We start from the raw sequence: 18365 nt of genomic DNA on the forward strand, positions 1-18365 counted from the left end.
TGTCATTGTACTCCAGCCTAGGCAACAAGAGCGAGACTCCGTCTCAAAAAAAGAAAAAAAAAAAAATCTCAGCTGAATTCTTATCTGTTGTATAGTGGCCCCATCTTCCTCCCAGGCTCTACCACAAGTGAGCCAGTAGTTGTATCCTATCTCTCCTTGTAGGTGCCTGTTTCTTTTTCAGGCTAGTTGATTGCACTATGATTTCATCTCTCTGATGGGTTCAAGAAAGTGATGATTTTTTAGATTATCCAACTTTTTCTTGTTGTTTGGGTAGAAGCAAGGCTCTTTCTGGCTTTCTACATCCTAGGCAGAAGGCAGAACTGCTATTTTTTACAAAATCTCACTTTTTAAAAATTGTAGTAAAATTCACCGTTTTAACCATTTTAAGGTGTGCAATTCAATGGCATTTAGTACATTTAAAATGATGTGCAAACAACCACCATTATCCAGTTCCAGAACACTGTCCTCATCCCAAAAGAAAACCTGTATGCACTGAGTAGTTATTCCCTGTTCCTCCCTCGCTCCTGACCCTGGCATCTGGCTAACCCACTCTACTTTCTTGTCTCTATGGATTTGCCTATTCTGGACATTTTATATACATTGACTTACACAATATGTGCCCTTTTGTGTCTGGCATCTTCCACTTAGCATAATGTTTTCCAGGTTCATCCACGTTGTAGCATGAATCAGTGCTTCATTCCTCTTTATAGGTGAATAATATTCCACTGTATGCATATACGAGAATTTGTCTAACCATTCATCAGTTGATGGACATCTGGGGTGTTTCTACCTTTCGAATATTGTGAATATGGCTGCTAGGAACATAGACGTACAAGTTTTTTTGAACTCCTGCTTTCAGTTATTTTGGGTCATATGGTAACTCCATGTTTAACTTTTTGAGGAAGTGCCAAACTGTCTTCCACAGCAGCTGCACCATTTACATCCCCAGAGCAATGTTCCACCTTCTCCACATTCTCACCAATACTTATTATTCTCCATTTTTGACACCATTTAGTAGGTGTAAAGTGGTGTCTCACTGTGGTTTTGATTTGCATTCCCCTAATGACTAACGATTTTGGGCATCTTTTCATGGGTCTATTGGCCTTTTTTTTTTTTTTTAGACAGAATCTTGCTCTGGTGCCAGGCTGGAGTGCAATGGCACAATCTCAGCTCACTGCAACCTCTGCCTCCCGGGTTCAAGTGATTCTTCTACCTCAGCCCCCCGAGTAGCTGGGACTACAGGTGCGTACCACCACGCCCAGCTAATTTTTGTATTTTTAGTAGAGACAGGGTTTCACCACGTTGGCCAGGGTGGTCTCGATCTCCTGACCTCATGATCTGCACACCTCGGCCTCCCGGAGTGCTAAGATTACAAGTGTGAGCCATGGCACCTGGCCGGCCATTTCTTTATCTTCTTTGGAGAAATGTCTATTCAAGTATTTTGCCCATTTTCTCTTGGGTTGTTTGTCCTTTTGCTGTTGAGTTGTAAGAGTTCTTTATATATTCTGGATCCTAGACCCTTATCAGACAATATGATTTGCAAATATTTTCTCCTATTCTGTAGGTTGTCTGCTTACTTTCTCGATAGTGTTCTTTTATACACAAAAGTTTTTAATTTTGATGAAGTCCAATTTTATCTTTTATCTATTTATTTATTATTATTATTTTTGAGACGAAGTCTCCCTCTGTAGCCCAGGCTGGAGTGCAGTGGCGCAATCTCAGCTAGCTGCAACCTCCACCTCCCGGGTTCAAGTGATTCTCGTGCCTCAGCCCCCCTGAGTAGCTGGGATTACAGACTCCTGCCACCACCCCCAGCTAATTTTTGTATTTTTAGTAGAGACAGGGTTTCGCCATGTTGGCCAGGCTGGTTTCGAACTCCTGACCTCAGGTGATCCGCCTGCCTCAGCCTCCCAAAGTGCTGGGATTACAGGCGTGAACCTGGCCTATGTATTTTTTATTTATTTATTTTTTTTGAGACAGAGTCTCGCTCTGTGGCCCAGGCTGGAGTGCAGTGGCGCAATCTCGACTCACTGCAAGCTCCGCCTCCCGGGTTCAAGCAATTCTCCTGCCTCAGCCTCTCCAAGTAGCTGGGACTACAGGCGCCCGCCACCACGCCCGGCTAATTTTTTTGTATTTTTACTAGACACGGGGTTTCACCGTGGTCTCGATCTCCTGACCTCATGATCCGCCAGCCTCGGCCTCCCAAAGTGCTGGGATTACAGGCATAAGGCACTGCACCCAGCCCAATTTTATCTTTTTTCTTTTGTTGCTCATGCTTTTGATGTCCTAAGAATCCACTGCCAAATCCAAGGTCATGAATATTTTTCTCTATGTTTTCTTCTAAGAACTTTATAGCTTTAAGCTCTTATATTTAAGTCATTGATCTGTAGTCTGAGTTAACTTTTGTATATGGTGTGAAGTAGGGGGTCCCATTTCATGGACATATCCAGTTGTCCCAAGCACCATTGGTTGAAAAGAATATTCTCTGGTTATAGGGGTTTTTATCTGAACTCTCAATTTGATTTCACTAATCTACTGTTTTATTTTAAATCTGAAATAATTATTGTTTTCCCTTAAAAGTAAACGGCAAGAAAGGAAGTGGGTTCAGAAAGTACATTACTCTTTCAGGAAATTTAATTATGTTGAAAAGGAAAGAGAAAGGGCACAGCCAGAGGGGAATGAGAAACATTTGCCTTGCATCTCTCTTATGCTCCACAGTACACTAGATGATTTCTATATATTTCATTTAATGCTCAAATTCTTCAATATTACTTTGGTTCCATAAAAAAGGAAACTAAGATTCAGTGACATTAACATTCTTGCCCATGGTCACACACTGTGCTGAATGGCAGAGCCAAAATTGTACCCTAGATCTGTTTGATAGTATATTCTGTATTTTTCCCTCTCTATTGTTTTGTGTCCAGTTTTGGACATGACTTTACAGTGCCTTGGGACTTACAGAGAGAGATATCTAGTTTACATTTAAAAATATAGTACTAGGCGCGCGGTGGCTCACGCCTGTAATCCCAGCACTTTGGGAGGCCGGGGCGGATAGATTGCCTGAGCTCAGGAGTTCAAGACCAGCCTGGGCAACACAGTGAAACCCCATCTCTACTAAAATACAAAAAATTAGCTGGGCGTGGTGGCGGATGCTTGTAATCAGGAGGCTGAGGCAGGAGAATTGCTTGAACCCAGGAGGCAGAGCTTGCAGTGAGTCGAGCTCACGCTATTGCACTCCAGCCTGGGCAATAGAGCAAGACTCTGTCTCAAAATAAATAAATGAAAATAAAAAATAGTACTGAGGCTCAGAAAAGAACTGAGACTTGAGATAAAGCACAAAAATTATCAGCACACAAGTGCAGTTAAAGCCAGGGGAGTGGAAGAGGTCACCTGATGCCGAAGACAATATGAAAAGGCTTAGGTTTAGGCTTCAATTGGATGGAATCGCAGGACATATCAACATTCAAGAATTAGAGCAGAATAAAAGGAGATTCAGGAGGGACTAGAAGGAAAACTCGGGTATTTACTTCACTACCTGCAAGTGCCAAGTCTAACTTGTTCATCTCTATATCTCCAGCATCTAACATTGATGATGAATAATGGATGCTTAGTAAATATGTTAAATGGATATCTGAATGACACTGAAACTGAAGAATAAGAAAGTTTCCAGGAGACTTTTAGAGAATAGTAAATGCTTTTGAAAAGACAATGAAAGATAAGGTTTAAAAAGTAACCACTTGATTAGGTGACAAGAAAGTCAACAGTGACCCAACAAGAACACTAAGCAGAGTGACAGATAAAAGACTGTAGTGGGTTGAGTAGTGAATAGGAAGTGAAGAAGAAAAGAGAGCAAGTATAGACTATTCTTTTAAGAATTTTGATGTAGAGGAATAAGAGAAATAAGTCAGTAGCTAGAGAGCTGGCAGAAGTTACACAAATTTTTGTATTTTCAGATAAGAGACATTTCAGCTTATTTGTGAATACAGGTATCACTGGAAGCATTAGATTAACATCTTAGTTTTCAAGCAGCTATAGATTTATTTGTAGCATGTTAAATAAATACTATATATGCACAAAGTAATTTTTTTGGGAGGGAATTTATTATACTTAAAAAAGAAATTTCTAAGTATTTACACCTATGTATATTGGCAGTTTACGCTAATCTGAAGAAATCAATGAATAAAATAATAATAAAAATCCTCTACAAACAATAGAAATGACTATTTTGAAACACTGCTAGAAAAGGAAACTAAAACTAATTCTGGTAATAAAATAATTCATTGCCAACATGGCGAAACCCCATCTCTACTAAAAATACAAAAATTAGCCAGGCGTGGTAGTGCACGTCTGTAATCCCAGCTACTGGGGAGCCTGAGGCAGAAGAATTGCTTGAACCCGGGAGGCAGAGGTTGCAGTGAACAGAGATCGCGCCATTGCACTCCAGCCTGGGCAACAAAAACTCTGCCCCCCGCCGCTAAAAAAAAAATTTTGTTTCATTCCCAGCATAGATAACCTCATCTAAGAGGAAAAGATACCTGGGATCAGAGGTTTGAAATGCTATTTTATTTACTCTACAAAAAAATTTTACATTTCATATTTTTGCAAGTATTTTCAGTATTTTACTTTAGGTTTCTTAATGTGCTTCTAAAAATTTATATGTAACATACAAAACTGTTTCTAGTCAGCTTTTTACTACTGGTTTTTATAAATTATTAGATACCTTTTGATTAGGACTGATTAAAAGATAAGAAAACGTGAACAGTACTAAGCCACAAAAGGCAAAATACAAAGTAAAATAGAAATTACCAGGCAGGGTAGCTTTCCAACAAGTTTGAACAAATGGGAAAAAACAGAGTGGGCACGGAGCAGGTTAAAATACACTTCCTAGCCATGGCCACTAGATGGTGCAAACATTTTGCAGGACTTAAACTAAATGCCTTAAGCACTCAAAGTTTTTATTTTATTTTATTTTGAAATGGAGTCTTACTCTGTCGCCCAGGCTGGAGTGCAATGGCGCAATCTGGGCTCACCACAACCTCCACCTCCTGGGTTCAAGTGATTCTCTTGCCTCAGCCTCCCGAGTAGCTGGGATTACAGGCGTGCACCACCACACCTGGCTAATTTTTGTATTTTTAATAGAGATGGGGTTTTACCATGTTGGCCAGGCTGGTCTTGAACTCCTGACCTCAGGTGATCCACCCACCTCAGCATCCCAAAGTGCTGGGATTACAGGCGTGAGCCACTGCGCCCGGCCTGAGCACTCAAAGTTTTAAGAATATCTCCAAAGAAATTAAACGCCTTGCTTCAAGGAAGAAGTGGAAATTTTTTTTGTGCTGTTTGGGAGTGTAGGAAAATTTATGTATGTATGTGTTTTTGTTGTTTTATATTTTGCTTTTTCAGCATAAATGTTTTGAGCTTCTATGTTCTTCAAAGATATTTTAGCCTCTCTGAGTCAACAACATCCTGCCTGCATGTGGCTAAATGGCACTGGGGGTGGTGATGGCATATGTCTTCATAGTGTTAGAACTAACTCAATTCCAGTATTGCTACAGAAACAAAATAGTATAAAAGTGAAGTACTACAAGAAAAATTACATCCCCAAAATATGGGTAGTGTGAAAAATACTAAATTTCTGGTCTAATATGCTAGGAGTCCCTACTGAGCAAAATGGGTACTTACTTGAATTAGGGGGCCAGGACTCCCGGTATTCACTACCTACTTGAGTTCTGGGTGACTTGACCCGAACCTGGGGAGCCACACAAAAATCACAAGAGTTATAATCAATGGGAGAACTTAACCAAGAAATTTAAATCATAAAATTGTGCTTAAAATACTACATACTTTTCTACCATCTCTTCCACAACATATAAAATCTAATATATTTATCCTAACAGTAATAATATATATGAAAGGCTTTCTATTTTCCAATGCATTTTCCGTCTATTTTCTCATCCAATGCCATGCTCATTCAGGGGTAGGTGGGAGGGGAAGAAGCAGTAAAGGGAGACCCTGTGGGGTCAAGAGCCACAATCCTTACACAGTTACAGTTGCTGGGAGCAAGTGTGACCATGAACTCCTTCTCTGGATTGTCATACCATGATGAATAATAGTCATTTCCACTGAGCGAAAAACCAATAGAGAAAAACAACTCTAACCTTTAACAGGGTCTTGTATCTCTTCACACTGCCTTCATCTCAATTAAAATTCTTAAAACCCAGCTTTCTCAGGAGCTTGCCTAAGAGAGATACCACAGCAAGAGGGTTACCTTTCTTTCTTGTTTCTTCTGCGTCTCCATAACATGCAGGCGCTCCATGAGGCTAGAAATGCCCTGCTCCAAGCTGTCAATAGTGTGGTGCTGAGGATCATGGCCACTGAAGCTGTTGCGCAGGCTTCGGAGAGCATCTCGAACAAGCTGCAGGTCGCTGGTCTGTGGGCAAAAGTAAGGTGCTGCTGGCATGGCACGGTGCCACATCCCAACCACTGGGCTTAAAAGGACATAGGAGAGAAGTTTCCAGAAAATTTTTCCCCACGGAAGCAGGCCTGTGGTTTGCCCACTAATTCTTAATTTTGGATAGCAAGTGCCTCACATCTTTACACACTCCACAGATCCAGGAATTAGAGAACTGGAATATAAAAGGCCTCATCCACTGGCCATGTCTTTGGCACTCTTCTGGTTTCAGTGAGAAGTGGCAGGACTCCATCAAAACTCCAGGTACCTACCCCTCTGTTGCTGATTGAAGCAGCTCCTTTTCCTGCCGTTGGAAGGAGAAAACCATTGCTTTGAGAGCTGTGACTGTTGTAGTTGGTCGCCTATAGCAGCATGAAGAAATGTTGCTTGTTAAAGGGAGAAGGGTAAACCAGATGTGCTATCTTATTTTTCTTCTTTACATGTATCACTTCCTGACGAAGTATTTAATTGTCTGTTTAATGGCTCTCTTTATTAAAATGTATCTTTCTTAAGTATAGATTTCTTTTCCCCTTTTGGTCACTGCTGTATGCCCAGCACTTGACACTTAGTACGCATTGTTGGATGTGAATGAAGGAAATGCTAACCTCCACCTGGAGGCCCCAACCTAGCCTCTGCCACAGCACTGGAGAGCCTCAGAATGCTGCTCCAGCACTGCCTGGCTTTGCTTCAGTAATTTAAAAATAATGGTGAATATATATATATACATGTATGTTTGTATATATGTATGTGTATATATATGTATGTATGAATGTTTTGTTTTGTTTTGTGTTTTCATCTGTCACCCAGGCTGGAGTACAGTGGCATGATCTCAGCTCATGGCAACCTCTACCCACCGGGTTCAAGTGATTCTCCTGCCTCGGCCTCCTGAGTAGCTGGGACTACAGATGTCCACCACCACACCTGGCTAATTTTTGTAATTTTTAGTAGAGACAGGGTTTCACCATGTTGGCCAGGCTGGTCTCAAACTCCTGACCTCAAGTTAGCCACCTGCCTTGGCCTCCCAAAGTGCTAGGATTACAGATGTGAGCCACTGTGCCAGGCCACAGTGAATATTTTTTGAGCCTGACTCTATGCCAAGTGGATCCGACAGAACTGTGTTTAGTTACTTATGTGGATTATCTCATATATTCTTCATAATGACAGACTGAATCACTATTATTTCCATTTTCCAAATAAGCCCTATTTCTAAGGCTCAGAAGATAAGCAACTGAAGGCCACACAATGTAGGAGTGATAAAGGTGGAACGTGAAACCAGATTTTCTTATTCTAGAATCTGCACTTTTAACTAGCTCATCATAGAGCCTCCTAACAAACGAGCCTGTGGCCTTGGTTCAGCTCTGAGTCAGAAACACAATCTCCCCGTTTGCTTCATAAATGTGGGAGGGAGAACATGGGGTCTAGGTTACCTCATCTGCCTCTCTTTTCATACAGTGAGCCAAGAGGACATCTTTGTGTTCTAGCTCTCGCTCTAAATCCACCTGCAAAACAGACACTAAATCAGAAAAGGATTTCTTTGGGCCAAAGGGGCAGGAAAGTCAGTGGCTGAATATGTTCTGACCTGGTGGTAACTGGCATCAGAGAGTTTCCGGAGTGCTTCTTCTAACTTGGCCTGGTGCTGCTGAAGGAGGCGATCCTTCTGCCCCAGCTCTTTCTGCAGTAAAGATAGAGCTTTCAGATGAGTGGCAAAACCAGGGACACTGAAAAGTTCACCCTCTGCAATGTAACTTCCATTCAAGTAAAGTAGAGCCTCAGGAAAAAAAGTCCCTTCCTCAAAACATACCAGGAAGACTTTACACACCAGAATAATCTTACATAGTGCAAAGGATTCTTCAAGAGTAATGAAGAAGGGAACTGGCATTTGTAGGAGGACCACTATGAGCCATTCATACTAGTCAGAGATAAAGGTAAGACCAGAACTGAAATTTCTAGACCCCTAGTCCTGTACTCCCTCTCCTAGCTGTGCCATCTAATCTTCAGAGCTAGTGCATCAGGGGACACAGAAAAATGCTTCCTTCTTTTTTTTTTTTTTTTTTTTTTTTTTTTTTTTTTGAGACAGAGTCTCGCTGTCACCCAGGCTGGAGTGCAGTGGCGCAATCTCGGCTCACTGCAGGCTCCGTCCCCCGGGGTTCACGCCATTCTCCTGCCTCAGCCTCCCGAGTAGCTGGGACTACAGGCGCCCGCCACCACGCCCGGCTAATTTTTTGTATTTTTAGTAGAGACGGGGTTTCACCGTGGTCTTGATCTCCTGACCTCGTGATCCGCCCGCCTCGGCCTCCCAAAGTGCTGGGATTACAGGCATGAGCCACCGTGCCCGGCCGGCGAAAAATGCTTCCTTCTAAAAAGCAAGGATAACAAAATCAAAAAGGATGAGAATAGAATACTTAAGTGCTTTTTGAGCAACAATAACGGGCTGTTCATGCAAGGTCAGTGGAGGTCATTTCCAAACTGATATTCATTCTTACTTTATATTCTCCCAAGAGCCGGTTCCTCTCATCTAGCTTCCTCTGCAGATCCACCTGCAAGAATAAGAAAGAATTCATGGCACGCAGGTACTGCCTGCTAACCCTCAAGGAAACCAGCTACTTAGTAACCATAGTTAATGTTGGCAGTCACAGTATGCAGCACAGAGGGGGTATGATGGTAAAAATACACAGCTGCTCTCCACATTTTTAGTGAAGTAATTAGACTGTAGAACCACAATTTTGCCTCTGTATCTCAGTGTCCTCAAAGTTGAAGAGGAGATCAAGGACGTTCCTGCCCAGTATGATGTGGGCTTTCACCTAGGAATAGAGATGAGTCTAATGGGGAATAAAAATAACTGCAGACACTTAAGGCAGGTATCCCAGAAGCAAGATAAGAGATTAGGATGGCCAATCTAATAGCTCTTCGTTCAGTAGCCTGTTCTGCTAATGGGGCTCACTGAGGTCAAGGCTCATTCATTTAACTCACATTCTGGTTGTGCAGCTCATCTTTGTCCATATTTGCCCTCAGTAGCTCTTGTTTGAGCTGAAGAACAGATGTGTCCTGCTGAGTCAATCTCTGCTGCAAGGCATCCTAGGGGAAAAAGCATACTAATTATTGTTGTCTCAGTTCATTAATCAGCCAGTTGTTATTACAAATTACTAAAGCCTTTAATGTGTTTCCAGCATTCGTTATGGCAGACTGGAAGACAAATGGAGTAAAGGGTCTTGCCATGAGTTGCTGAGGAGGGGTTTTTCTGTCCCTCTCTAGGAAACTAGCATCCAGAGCAAAATCCTATCCACTGTTCTATGAAACTTACTGAAGCCTGATTTTTTTTCTCTGCTTACTATTTGTCCCCACCCTCAATCCTGACAGCATGGAGTATTCAAGAGAGAATGACTGGACTTTGGGATCAGATAGACATAGATTCAAATTATAAACCTACCACTTACCACTTTTGTGATGTTAGCCTTGGACAATGCACTCTACTTTCTCCCACCTGGGCTTTCTCATCTATATCTTGGGCATATAAATACTCAATCTAGATTAGCTCATTTTCCTTCTACCTCTCTGTCCAGTCCCCATTTCCTGGAGAGATGGGCCCTATTCATGCCCGCCACTCTATTGTTAAAGAATCTCTGAAATCACTCCCACGCTGGCTTCCAGAGCCTTGCTGCTATCCTGCTCCCAATGGCTTCCAATGCCTAGTCTGGACCAGGATTAGAATTATATTTCCACTAAGCATAACTGTTCTTTGATTCATGATTCCTCTTCCCAGTTTCCTAGGATCTTAATAGCATTAGGCTTGCTTTCCCTCAGCTTGAACCCTCTTGGTTCCTATCATGCCTAACAAAAGGTGAGCTAGATATCCTTGCTTATAAGGACAGTTATGACATATTCCATCAACCATGGTAACTTGAAATGGAACTAATGGACTAGGGCTGCATTCTAACATATTTGTCCTGATTTTTCTCTACAGACTGCAAAGAAATGGTACAGACTCTGAAGAATGTGGGAGCCCATTCTTAATTATACTCTCTGCCATGACAGTACATGGTAAAGGAAGTCTAAGATATCCTTGGCATCCGTAGTTCAAAGGAATATTTCCCAAAATGTGCTCCATGGGACATTAATGTGCCACATGACGTTACATGGGAGAAAAGACACTTCTGTGGTTATTAATTCTAAATCATTTTTAGGCCAACCTCTTTATGACAGACCTTTTCAGATCCTTTACATGTTATTATTCACAGTGAGTCTTCAAGACTGCAGAGCATTTCTCAAACTTATCTGACCACGGAACACATTTGTCTTTTAAAGTGTTTCAAAAGTACTAAGTCTACAGAATACACTTTGGAAAATGTTGCTGAGTGATAACTCTAGTCTAGCCCATGAATGGAGGTGCAAGGAAGAGGGGAAAAGCAGCAACTTAAAAATATCCTCTTCTACTTCTAGGTATTATTCCACAGATATACTCCCATTTGGGTGAAATAACATATATTCAGGCTGGGCATGGTGGCTCACACCTGTAATCCCAGCACTTTGGGAGGCCAAAGCAGGCGGATCACGAGGTCAGGAGTTTGAGACCAGCCTGGCCAACATGGTGAAACCCCGTCTCTCCTAAAAACACAAAAATTAGCTGGGCGTGGTGGTGCATGCCTGTAATCCTAGCTACTCGGGAGGCTGAGGCAGGAGAATTGCTTGAACTCGGGAGGTGGAGGTTGCAGTGAGCCAAGATCACACCATTGCACTCCAGCTCTGGGTGACAGAGCAAGACTCCATCTCAGAAAAAACAAAATAAAAAAAAAAACATATATTCAAGGCTGTTAGATCATTGTTTATATTAGCAAAAGACTAGAAATTATCATATATAATAAATTATTTAGCATATATATGCATGTATACAGTAGAATACAATGGAATACTTTGCAGCCATAAAAAAGACCTAGGAAAGTCTTTATGTACTACTGACATAGAATGAGCTCCAAGATATACTACATGAAAAAAAGCAAGGTGTCAAGTTGTATTTCTAGTATACTATCATTTGGGTAAAACTGTGGAGGAAAACGATATAGACACAAATGTGCTGATAACTGTTAAGATGCCTCTAGGAGGTCGGGCGTGGTGGCTCACACCTGTAATCCCAGCACTTTGAGAGGCCAAGGCGGGTGGGTCACCTGAGGTCAGAAGTTCAAGACCAGCCTGGCCAGTATGCTAAAACCCAGTCTCTACTCAAAATACAAAAATTAGCTGGGTGTGATGGTGCGCACCTGTAATCCCAGGTACTCGGGAGGCTGAGGCAGGAGAATCGCTTGAACCCGGAAGGCAGAGATTGCAGTGAGCCAAGATCGCGCCACTGCACTCCAGCCTGGGTGACAGAGTGAGACTCCATGTCAAGATTGAAAAAAAAAAAGGCTGGGCGCGGGGGCTCATGCCTGTAATCCCAGCACTTTGGGAGGCCAAGGTGGGTGGATCACGAGGTCAGGAGATCAAGACCATCCTGGCTAACAGGGTGAAACCCCTTCTCTACTAAAAAAATACAAAAAATTAGCCAGGCATGGTAGCGGGAACCTGTAGAGCCAGCTACTCGGGAGGCTGAGGCAGGAGAATGGCATGAACCCGGGAGGCGGAGCTTGCAGTGAGCCGAGATTGTGCTCCAGCCTGGGTGACAGAGCGAGACTCTATCTCCAAAAAAAAAAAAAAAGATGCCTCTAGGAAAGAGAACCAGGTGACTGATGGGACAGGGCTGGCAGGCAGACTCTTCATGGTTTATCTTTTTATACCTTTAAAGTGATTTGAATATTAGTTAACTATTCAAAAACAAAGTAAATAACAATTTTTTTAAAGGACATTCCTTTTTTTTTTTTTCTCTTTTTTTCGAGATGGAGTCTTGCCCTGTCACCTAGGCTGGAGTGCAATGGCGTGATCTCAGCTCACTGCAAACTCCACCTCCTGGGTTCAAGTGATTCTCCTGCCTCAGCCTCCCAAGTAGCTGGGATTACCTTCCAAGTAGCTCGGATTACAGGTGCCTGCCACCACACCCGACTAATTTTTTGTATTTTTAGTAGAAATGGGGTTTCACATTTTGGCCAGGCTGGTCTCGAACTCCTGACCTCGTGATCCACCCCCCTCGGCCTCCCAAAGTGCTGGGATTACAGGCGTGAGCCACCACGCCCGGTCCTAGAGACCATTCTTTCACACTGAAGAGGATTCTTTTACATATAGAGACAATCAAGGTGGCACAGATGGAAATGATAGCAACATGAATCATAACTACTAGAAATAAGCCTCAGCAAAACAAAGGTATATTCCTCGACATGTCTCACTTCCCTCCCACAAAGCCCTTTCTTTACCAATGGCACAGAGCTGTTAAAGGTCCACAGAAAATTCCAACTCTCATCACTCACCAACAGACTACTTTACATTGCAGAGACTTTATTTAAAGAATTAAATGTCTTCTTTTTTACCTTTATCCCCTGTAAGTTTCTGGCTTCTTGTTTACATTTCAGCAGTTCCTTCTGCAAACCAAATATAGTTAGATCAGATGGTGACATCTGGGTTGCTTCAGAATGCATTACCTCATTCTGTCGGCAAGAGGACAAAACCCAGTTGATCATTCCATGAAAAATTAACCCTCTACTAAGGCAGAAAACAGCTCTGGTTCAGTGAGCAGTACAGGCTGATCCACGGAAACAAGAAGAGAACCATTCCGTTCTTCCCTGTTGGCACCCAGGCTTAACTGCTCAGGTAGAGAAGAGTTGCCAAGAAAGAAGATACCCCATAATTCCCATAGGCTCTCATTTCTATATTTAGCAATCTTCACCAACAGGAAAACCTAATTATAATAATCTAAATCCTTCTCACTGAATATATATGATCATATCTAAATATGCCTACCCCTAATGTTATTAAATAATTATCCCTATTTTTAATGTTCAGCAAAGGGTTGGAGTGTTTCTGATCCAAGAGGGTATTGTTCTTTGTGAGCCAAACAAAAACACATTTAGCCTAATAATGAAACACTGAGTAATTAACATTCCCTTACAATAGATAAAATATATGTATATGATTGTCACTAGGAAATAGATTTTAGAAGGGGAACAACCATAACCCTGACCCCAATCTCTTCTCTTCCTATTGTATCACATCAAGATTTTGCAATTAACATATCTAAAATGGGGATCTGTAACTTGGACTCCACAGATGGGCTCAAAAGTTGCTCTGTTAGGCTGGGCACAGTGGTTCATGCCGATAATCCCAGCACTTTGCGGGGCCAAGATGGGAGAATCACTTGGGTCCAGGAGTTCAAGACCAGCCTAGGCAACAAGGCGAGAGCAATCTATACAAAAAACACAAAAATTAGCCAGGCATGGTGGTGCATTCCTGAAGCCCCAGCTACTAGGGAGGCTGAGGTGGGAGGATCGCTTGAGGCTAGGAGGTCGAAGCTGCAGTTAGCCATGATCATGCCATGGCACTCAGCCTGGGTGACAGAGTGAGACTCTGTCTCAAAAAACAAACAAACAAAACAAAACAAATAAATAAAAGTTGCTCTATTAAAAATTCATGTCGGCCAGGCACAGTGGCTCACGCCTGTAATCCCAGCACTTTGGGAGGCCAAGGGAGGCAGACCACGGTCAGCAGTTCGAGAGAAGCCTGGCCAACATAGTGAAACCCCATCTCTACTAAAAATACAAAAATTAGCCAGGTATGGTGGTGGGCGCCTGTAGTCCCAGCTACTTGGGAGGCTGACGCAGGAGAATCGCTTGAACCCAGGAGGCAGAGGTTGCAGTGAGCTGAGACTGCACCACTGCACTCCAGCCTGGGTGACAGAGCCAGACTGTCTCAAAAAAAAAAAAAAAAAAAAAAAAAATTCATGTCTATGAGTATGAGTGCAAACATACATGCATACTTCTAGGGAGAGGGTTAATGGCTTTAGTCATAGACTTATGACTGAAAGAAAAGCTAGGAATCTCTGACCTAAAAGAATTCTGAGAAGTATTTATAAAAAAAGACTGTACTGGTATTAGATACATTTTTTCTTTTAATTAAAGAAAAAAAACATGAAATATTTCAAACATATAGAATGGTACAACCAATGACACCAAAATTCTATTACCTACCACGAGGATTAAAAAGCTATTACCTTCCTGACATATTTGGGATGTATCTCTCTTTCAAGTAAAGACATAATACAGATACAGGAAAGATTCCAATTCTGAAATCCCTTCCCCTCTTGAAGTTGTGTAACATTCCCATAATGGTTTCTTGTTTGTTTGTTTGTTTGTTTGTTTGTTTGTTTGAGATGGAGTCTCACTTTGTTGCCCAGGCTGGGGTGCAGTGGCACGATCTCTGCTCACTGCAACCTCCTCTTCCCAGGTTCAAGCAATTCTCCTGCCTCAGCCTCCCGAGTAGCTGGGACTACAGATGTGTGCCAGCACGTCCGGCTAATTTTTTGTATTATTGGCAGAGATGGGGTTTCACCATGTTAGCCAGGATGGTCTCGATCTCCTGACCTTGTGATCTGCCCGCCTCGGCCTCTCAAAGTGCTGGGATTACAGGCGTGAGCCACCGTGCCTGGCCCCCATAATGTTTTTAAGGGGTAAAGTGTACATGTGTTGACATACCTTTAAGTCCTGATTCTCCTCCATACTCTGATCCAGACGACTTTGGATTATAATCTGAATATAAGACAAAAAGAGACGGCTAAGCATCTATGCTGTGAAGTACAGAGGCCACTCATTCAACAAATATTTATTGAGCACTACTAGATGCCAGCTCTGTACTGTGGATACAAAGAACAGGAAACAGTTCCTGCTCTCTGATGTAAGTATATGCATCAAGTGGCAAGTAGATCTATATGGATAAAGCTAAGAATAAGTATGGGTGGGCCAGGCGTGGTGGCTCACATCTGTAATCCCAGCACTTTGGGAGGCCGAGGCAGGCAGATCACTTGAGGTCAGGTGTTAGAGACCAGCCTGGCCAACATGGTGAAACCCATCTCTACTAAAAACACAAAAATTAGCCAGGTGTGGTGGTGCACACCTGTAATCCCAGCTACTTGGGAGGCTGAGGCAGAAGAATCACTTGAACCCGGGAGGCAGAGGTTGTAGTGAGCAGAGATCGTGCCACTGCACCCCAGCCTGGGCAACAGAGCAAGACTCTGTCTCAAAAAAAAAAAAAAAAAAAAGAAGAAGAAGTATGGGGTGGGGGTTGGGTGCAGGGGAGGGGGTGGGGTAAAGGGAAGAAGAAATGTCAAGAGGTGAATTTGGAGAGAAATATCAGGGCCAGATCATGAAAGGCCAGTGAGGGCAATGGGGAATCAATGGAAAGTTTTATACAGAAGGGTGATAAAATGAAGTTTGTCTTTAAGGCAAATTATTCTTGCTGTTTTACAAAAAATTAGTTAGAGTAAGACAGGAGAGGAATCAGGAAAACCAGTTAGAAGGCTGTTAGAATACTGGATGGAGGCTTGATTTTCAAGTGGCTGTGAGAATGGAGAAAACTGGATAAAGAAATTAGAAATGTAAACTGGTAAAACTTGGTGACTGATTGGATGTAGAGGGAAGTATGTAGAGGGAAAAGATTCAAGGATAATATCCAGATTCCTGTTTGGCGCATTTTGGTATCCAAAACAGATACCCAAAAGGACAAGTAGCTTTGGTGGTTGGGCAGAGGACAGAAACACTTTAATTTAGGACTCACTGAAATTAAGATGCTTATGGGACTTACAAGTGGAGATAATAAGTAGGCAGTTGCATATTGCATACACAAATCTAGAATTCCATAGCGAGAGCTGAGCTGGAAATAAATACATGAGAAGCAAGAGGGAAGTGAGTGAAGAACTGGAGGCAGATACTACTGCCCAGGTGAATGTTTAAGACACATGAGGGCCTAGACTGGAATGCTGAGGAACACCAACATTAAAGGCACAAGCAGAAAAAGAGAAGCTTCAAAGAGAACTTGAATGTAAACTCCATAAGGGTCGGGTCTTAGGTCTGTTTTGTTACTACCATATCTCCAGCATGTTGAAATAGGGTCTGGCATATAGTCAGCACTCAATAAATATTTGTTTATTAAATGAATGAAGAAGGAAACAATGGTCAAAAGTGTAGGAGGAAAACCAGAACTGGTCAAGGAAGACAGCATTTCAAGAAGGCATGAACAGCAGTGTCAAATGCTAAATACAAGTAAAATACATACAGATTTAGTGTCCAATCACAAAAGATGGAGCTCACCAGTTGTTCCTCGGGATTGACACCTGGTTCACAGAGGGCCAAGGGCCTCTCCTGTTCATCTTCAGGTAAGGATCCGTTGAGCAGTAAGGCCTGAATAACCACAAAGGCAGAAAGAAACTTAACTCTCCTTCAGATGACTTAGTCCAGAGTTGAACCTGGTAAGCTCACCTCAAGTTAAAATCACAACTCAGCTTCCTCAAGAAATTTCGTTGGTAATTTTTGCTCCTTAGATACTTCCCATTGCTCACCCTGGGACTAGTTCCTTTCGTCAGGTCCATGCTCTGGCTCTTTCAGCTCTCTGGACACCTGACTGCTCTGCTTCAAGGTGCCTTGGCCCCAGAAGAAAATCTAAAAACAAACCTTTCTTTCAAAAGAGACACAACACATTTCAAACTGGAGCTGCTCAAACTCAATTTTACCAGGGAGAAAATGATCTAAAAGCAGTGTAGAATCATCACGGCTTAGAAATGAGTATTATAATGAATTATTTGGAACACATTTGGAGCACTCACTTGGGTTTGTTTGATTTTTGTTTGTTTTACTGATTCTGCATTTTTACTCCCTAAAGCAACCTCTATAGAACAATAAGCAAAACACATTTGCAGAGAGATGTCCTCATTCATTTCAGCTCCTGACCCAGGTGGTTTTCATTAGAATATAAGTAGGTGGAATGGGGAGGCAGATTTACCATGAAGCTAAGAAAGCTCTAGCTGTAGGCCCCCCGCATGCATTGCCTCTCCCAAGGTCCTATACCTAATTATTATTGTTATTATTATAATATTTGGAGACAGAGTCTCACTTTGTCACCCAGGTTGGAGTGCAGTGGCCCGATTTTGGCTCACTTCAATCTAGGGTTCAAGCAATTCTCATGTCTCAGCCTCCCAAGTAGCTGGGATTAGAGGCATGCGCCACCATACCCAGCTAATTTTTGTATTTTTAGTAAAGACAAGGGTTTTGCCATATTGCCCAGGCTGATCTCAAACCCGTGAGTTCAAGCAAACCGCCCGCCTCAGCCTCCCAAAGCGCTGGGGTTACAGGCATGACCCACCATGCCTGGCCTATACCTAATTATTATATTCATAATTTTGTAATCTTATTCTTTAAGAAGCCCCCCTGCACACACACAAATTATATATTTGAGGACTCACAAAACTTGGATCTGTCCCTGCAGGTGAGTATCTATCAGGTCAGTGAAAGACTGAAAAATGTGACCCCATTTTATAATAAAATTTGAGTAAGTCAAATGAATTTGGCTATCTCATGAGTCATGGCAACAGGTACAGACACATATAAGAAGCCACAGGGCCGCAGGGAGCTAAGGGCATTCAACATTATGGAAATATCAACTATAACGGCAAACCGTTCAAAGGGTTCTAACTAAGGAATACTAATAAGTCAGAAATCTTGGATGTGGCTTAGCATGCAACTTGTTAATCACTGAAAAGAGTTAAGAAGCCCAGTGGATGCTGTAAGCCCTTTTGTATTCTACAATGGAATCGAATTCTCATTGTGATCATGTGGCTGTGAATTAAACTCTTCTGTTTGCAGGGAATATTAAGATGCTGACTTTCTGCCTGTCAGTTCTCTTCTTTTTCTGTCTAATCTGCCATCGAATTTCTCCCAGACTAAGAAATGCAAACAAACTTTGAGCCAAACTGATGAATATCTATGTTCATATCATGCAAATTATCCTGGGAACA

General features: G+C 42.2%; 1 protein-coding gene across 2 annotated transcripts in view; it reads right to left on the minus strand.

Moving 5' to 3' along the window:
* DIXDC1 (DIX domain containing 1) overlaps positions 1 to 18365 on the minus strand; it is a 96479-nt gene that overhangs the window by 21193 nt on the left and 56921 nt on the right. For both annotated transcript variants that reach the window (XM_003253137.4, XM_003253138.4), the window contains 10 exons: positions 16666 to 16755; positions 15055 to 15108; positions 12898 to 12948; positions 9419 to 9523; positions 8932 to 8985; positions 8028 to 8120; positions 7876 to 7947; positions 6721 to 6810; positions 6266 to 6427; positions 5680 to 5746 (listed from right to left, as the gene is read on the minus strand). In XM_003253137.4, the coding sequence (XP_003253185.1) occupies positions 5680 to 5746; positions 6266 to 6427; positions 6721 to 6810; positions 7876 to 7947; positions 8028 to 8120; positions 8932 to 8985; positions 9419 to 9523; positions 12898 to 12948; positions 15055 to 15108; positions 16666 to 16755 (838 nt within the window). The remainder of the gene's footprint in view (positions 1 to 5679; positions 5747 to 6265; positions 6428 to 6720; positions 6811 to 7875; positions 7948 to 8027; positions 8121 to 8931; positions 8986 to 9418; positions 9524 to 12897; positions 12949 to 15054; positions 15109 to 16665; positions 16756 to 18365) is intronic.

This window comes from Nomascus leucogenys, chromosome 15 (assembly GCF_006542625.1).
Source record: "Nomascus leucogenys isolate Asia chromosome 15, Asia_NLE_v1, whole genome shotgun sequence".
NCBI classification, from domain to species: domain Eukaryota; kingdom Metazoa; phylum Chordata; class Mammalia; order Primates; family Hylobatidae; genus Nomascus; species Nomascus leucogenys.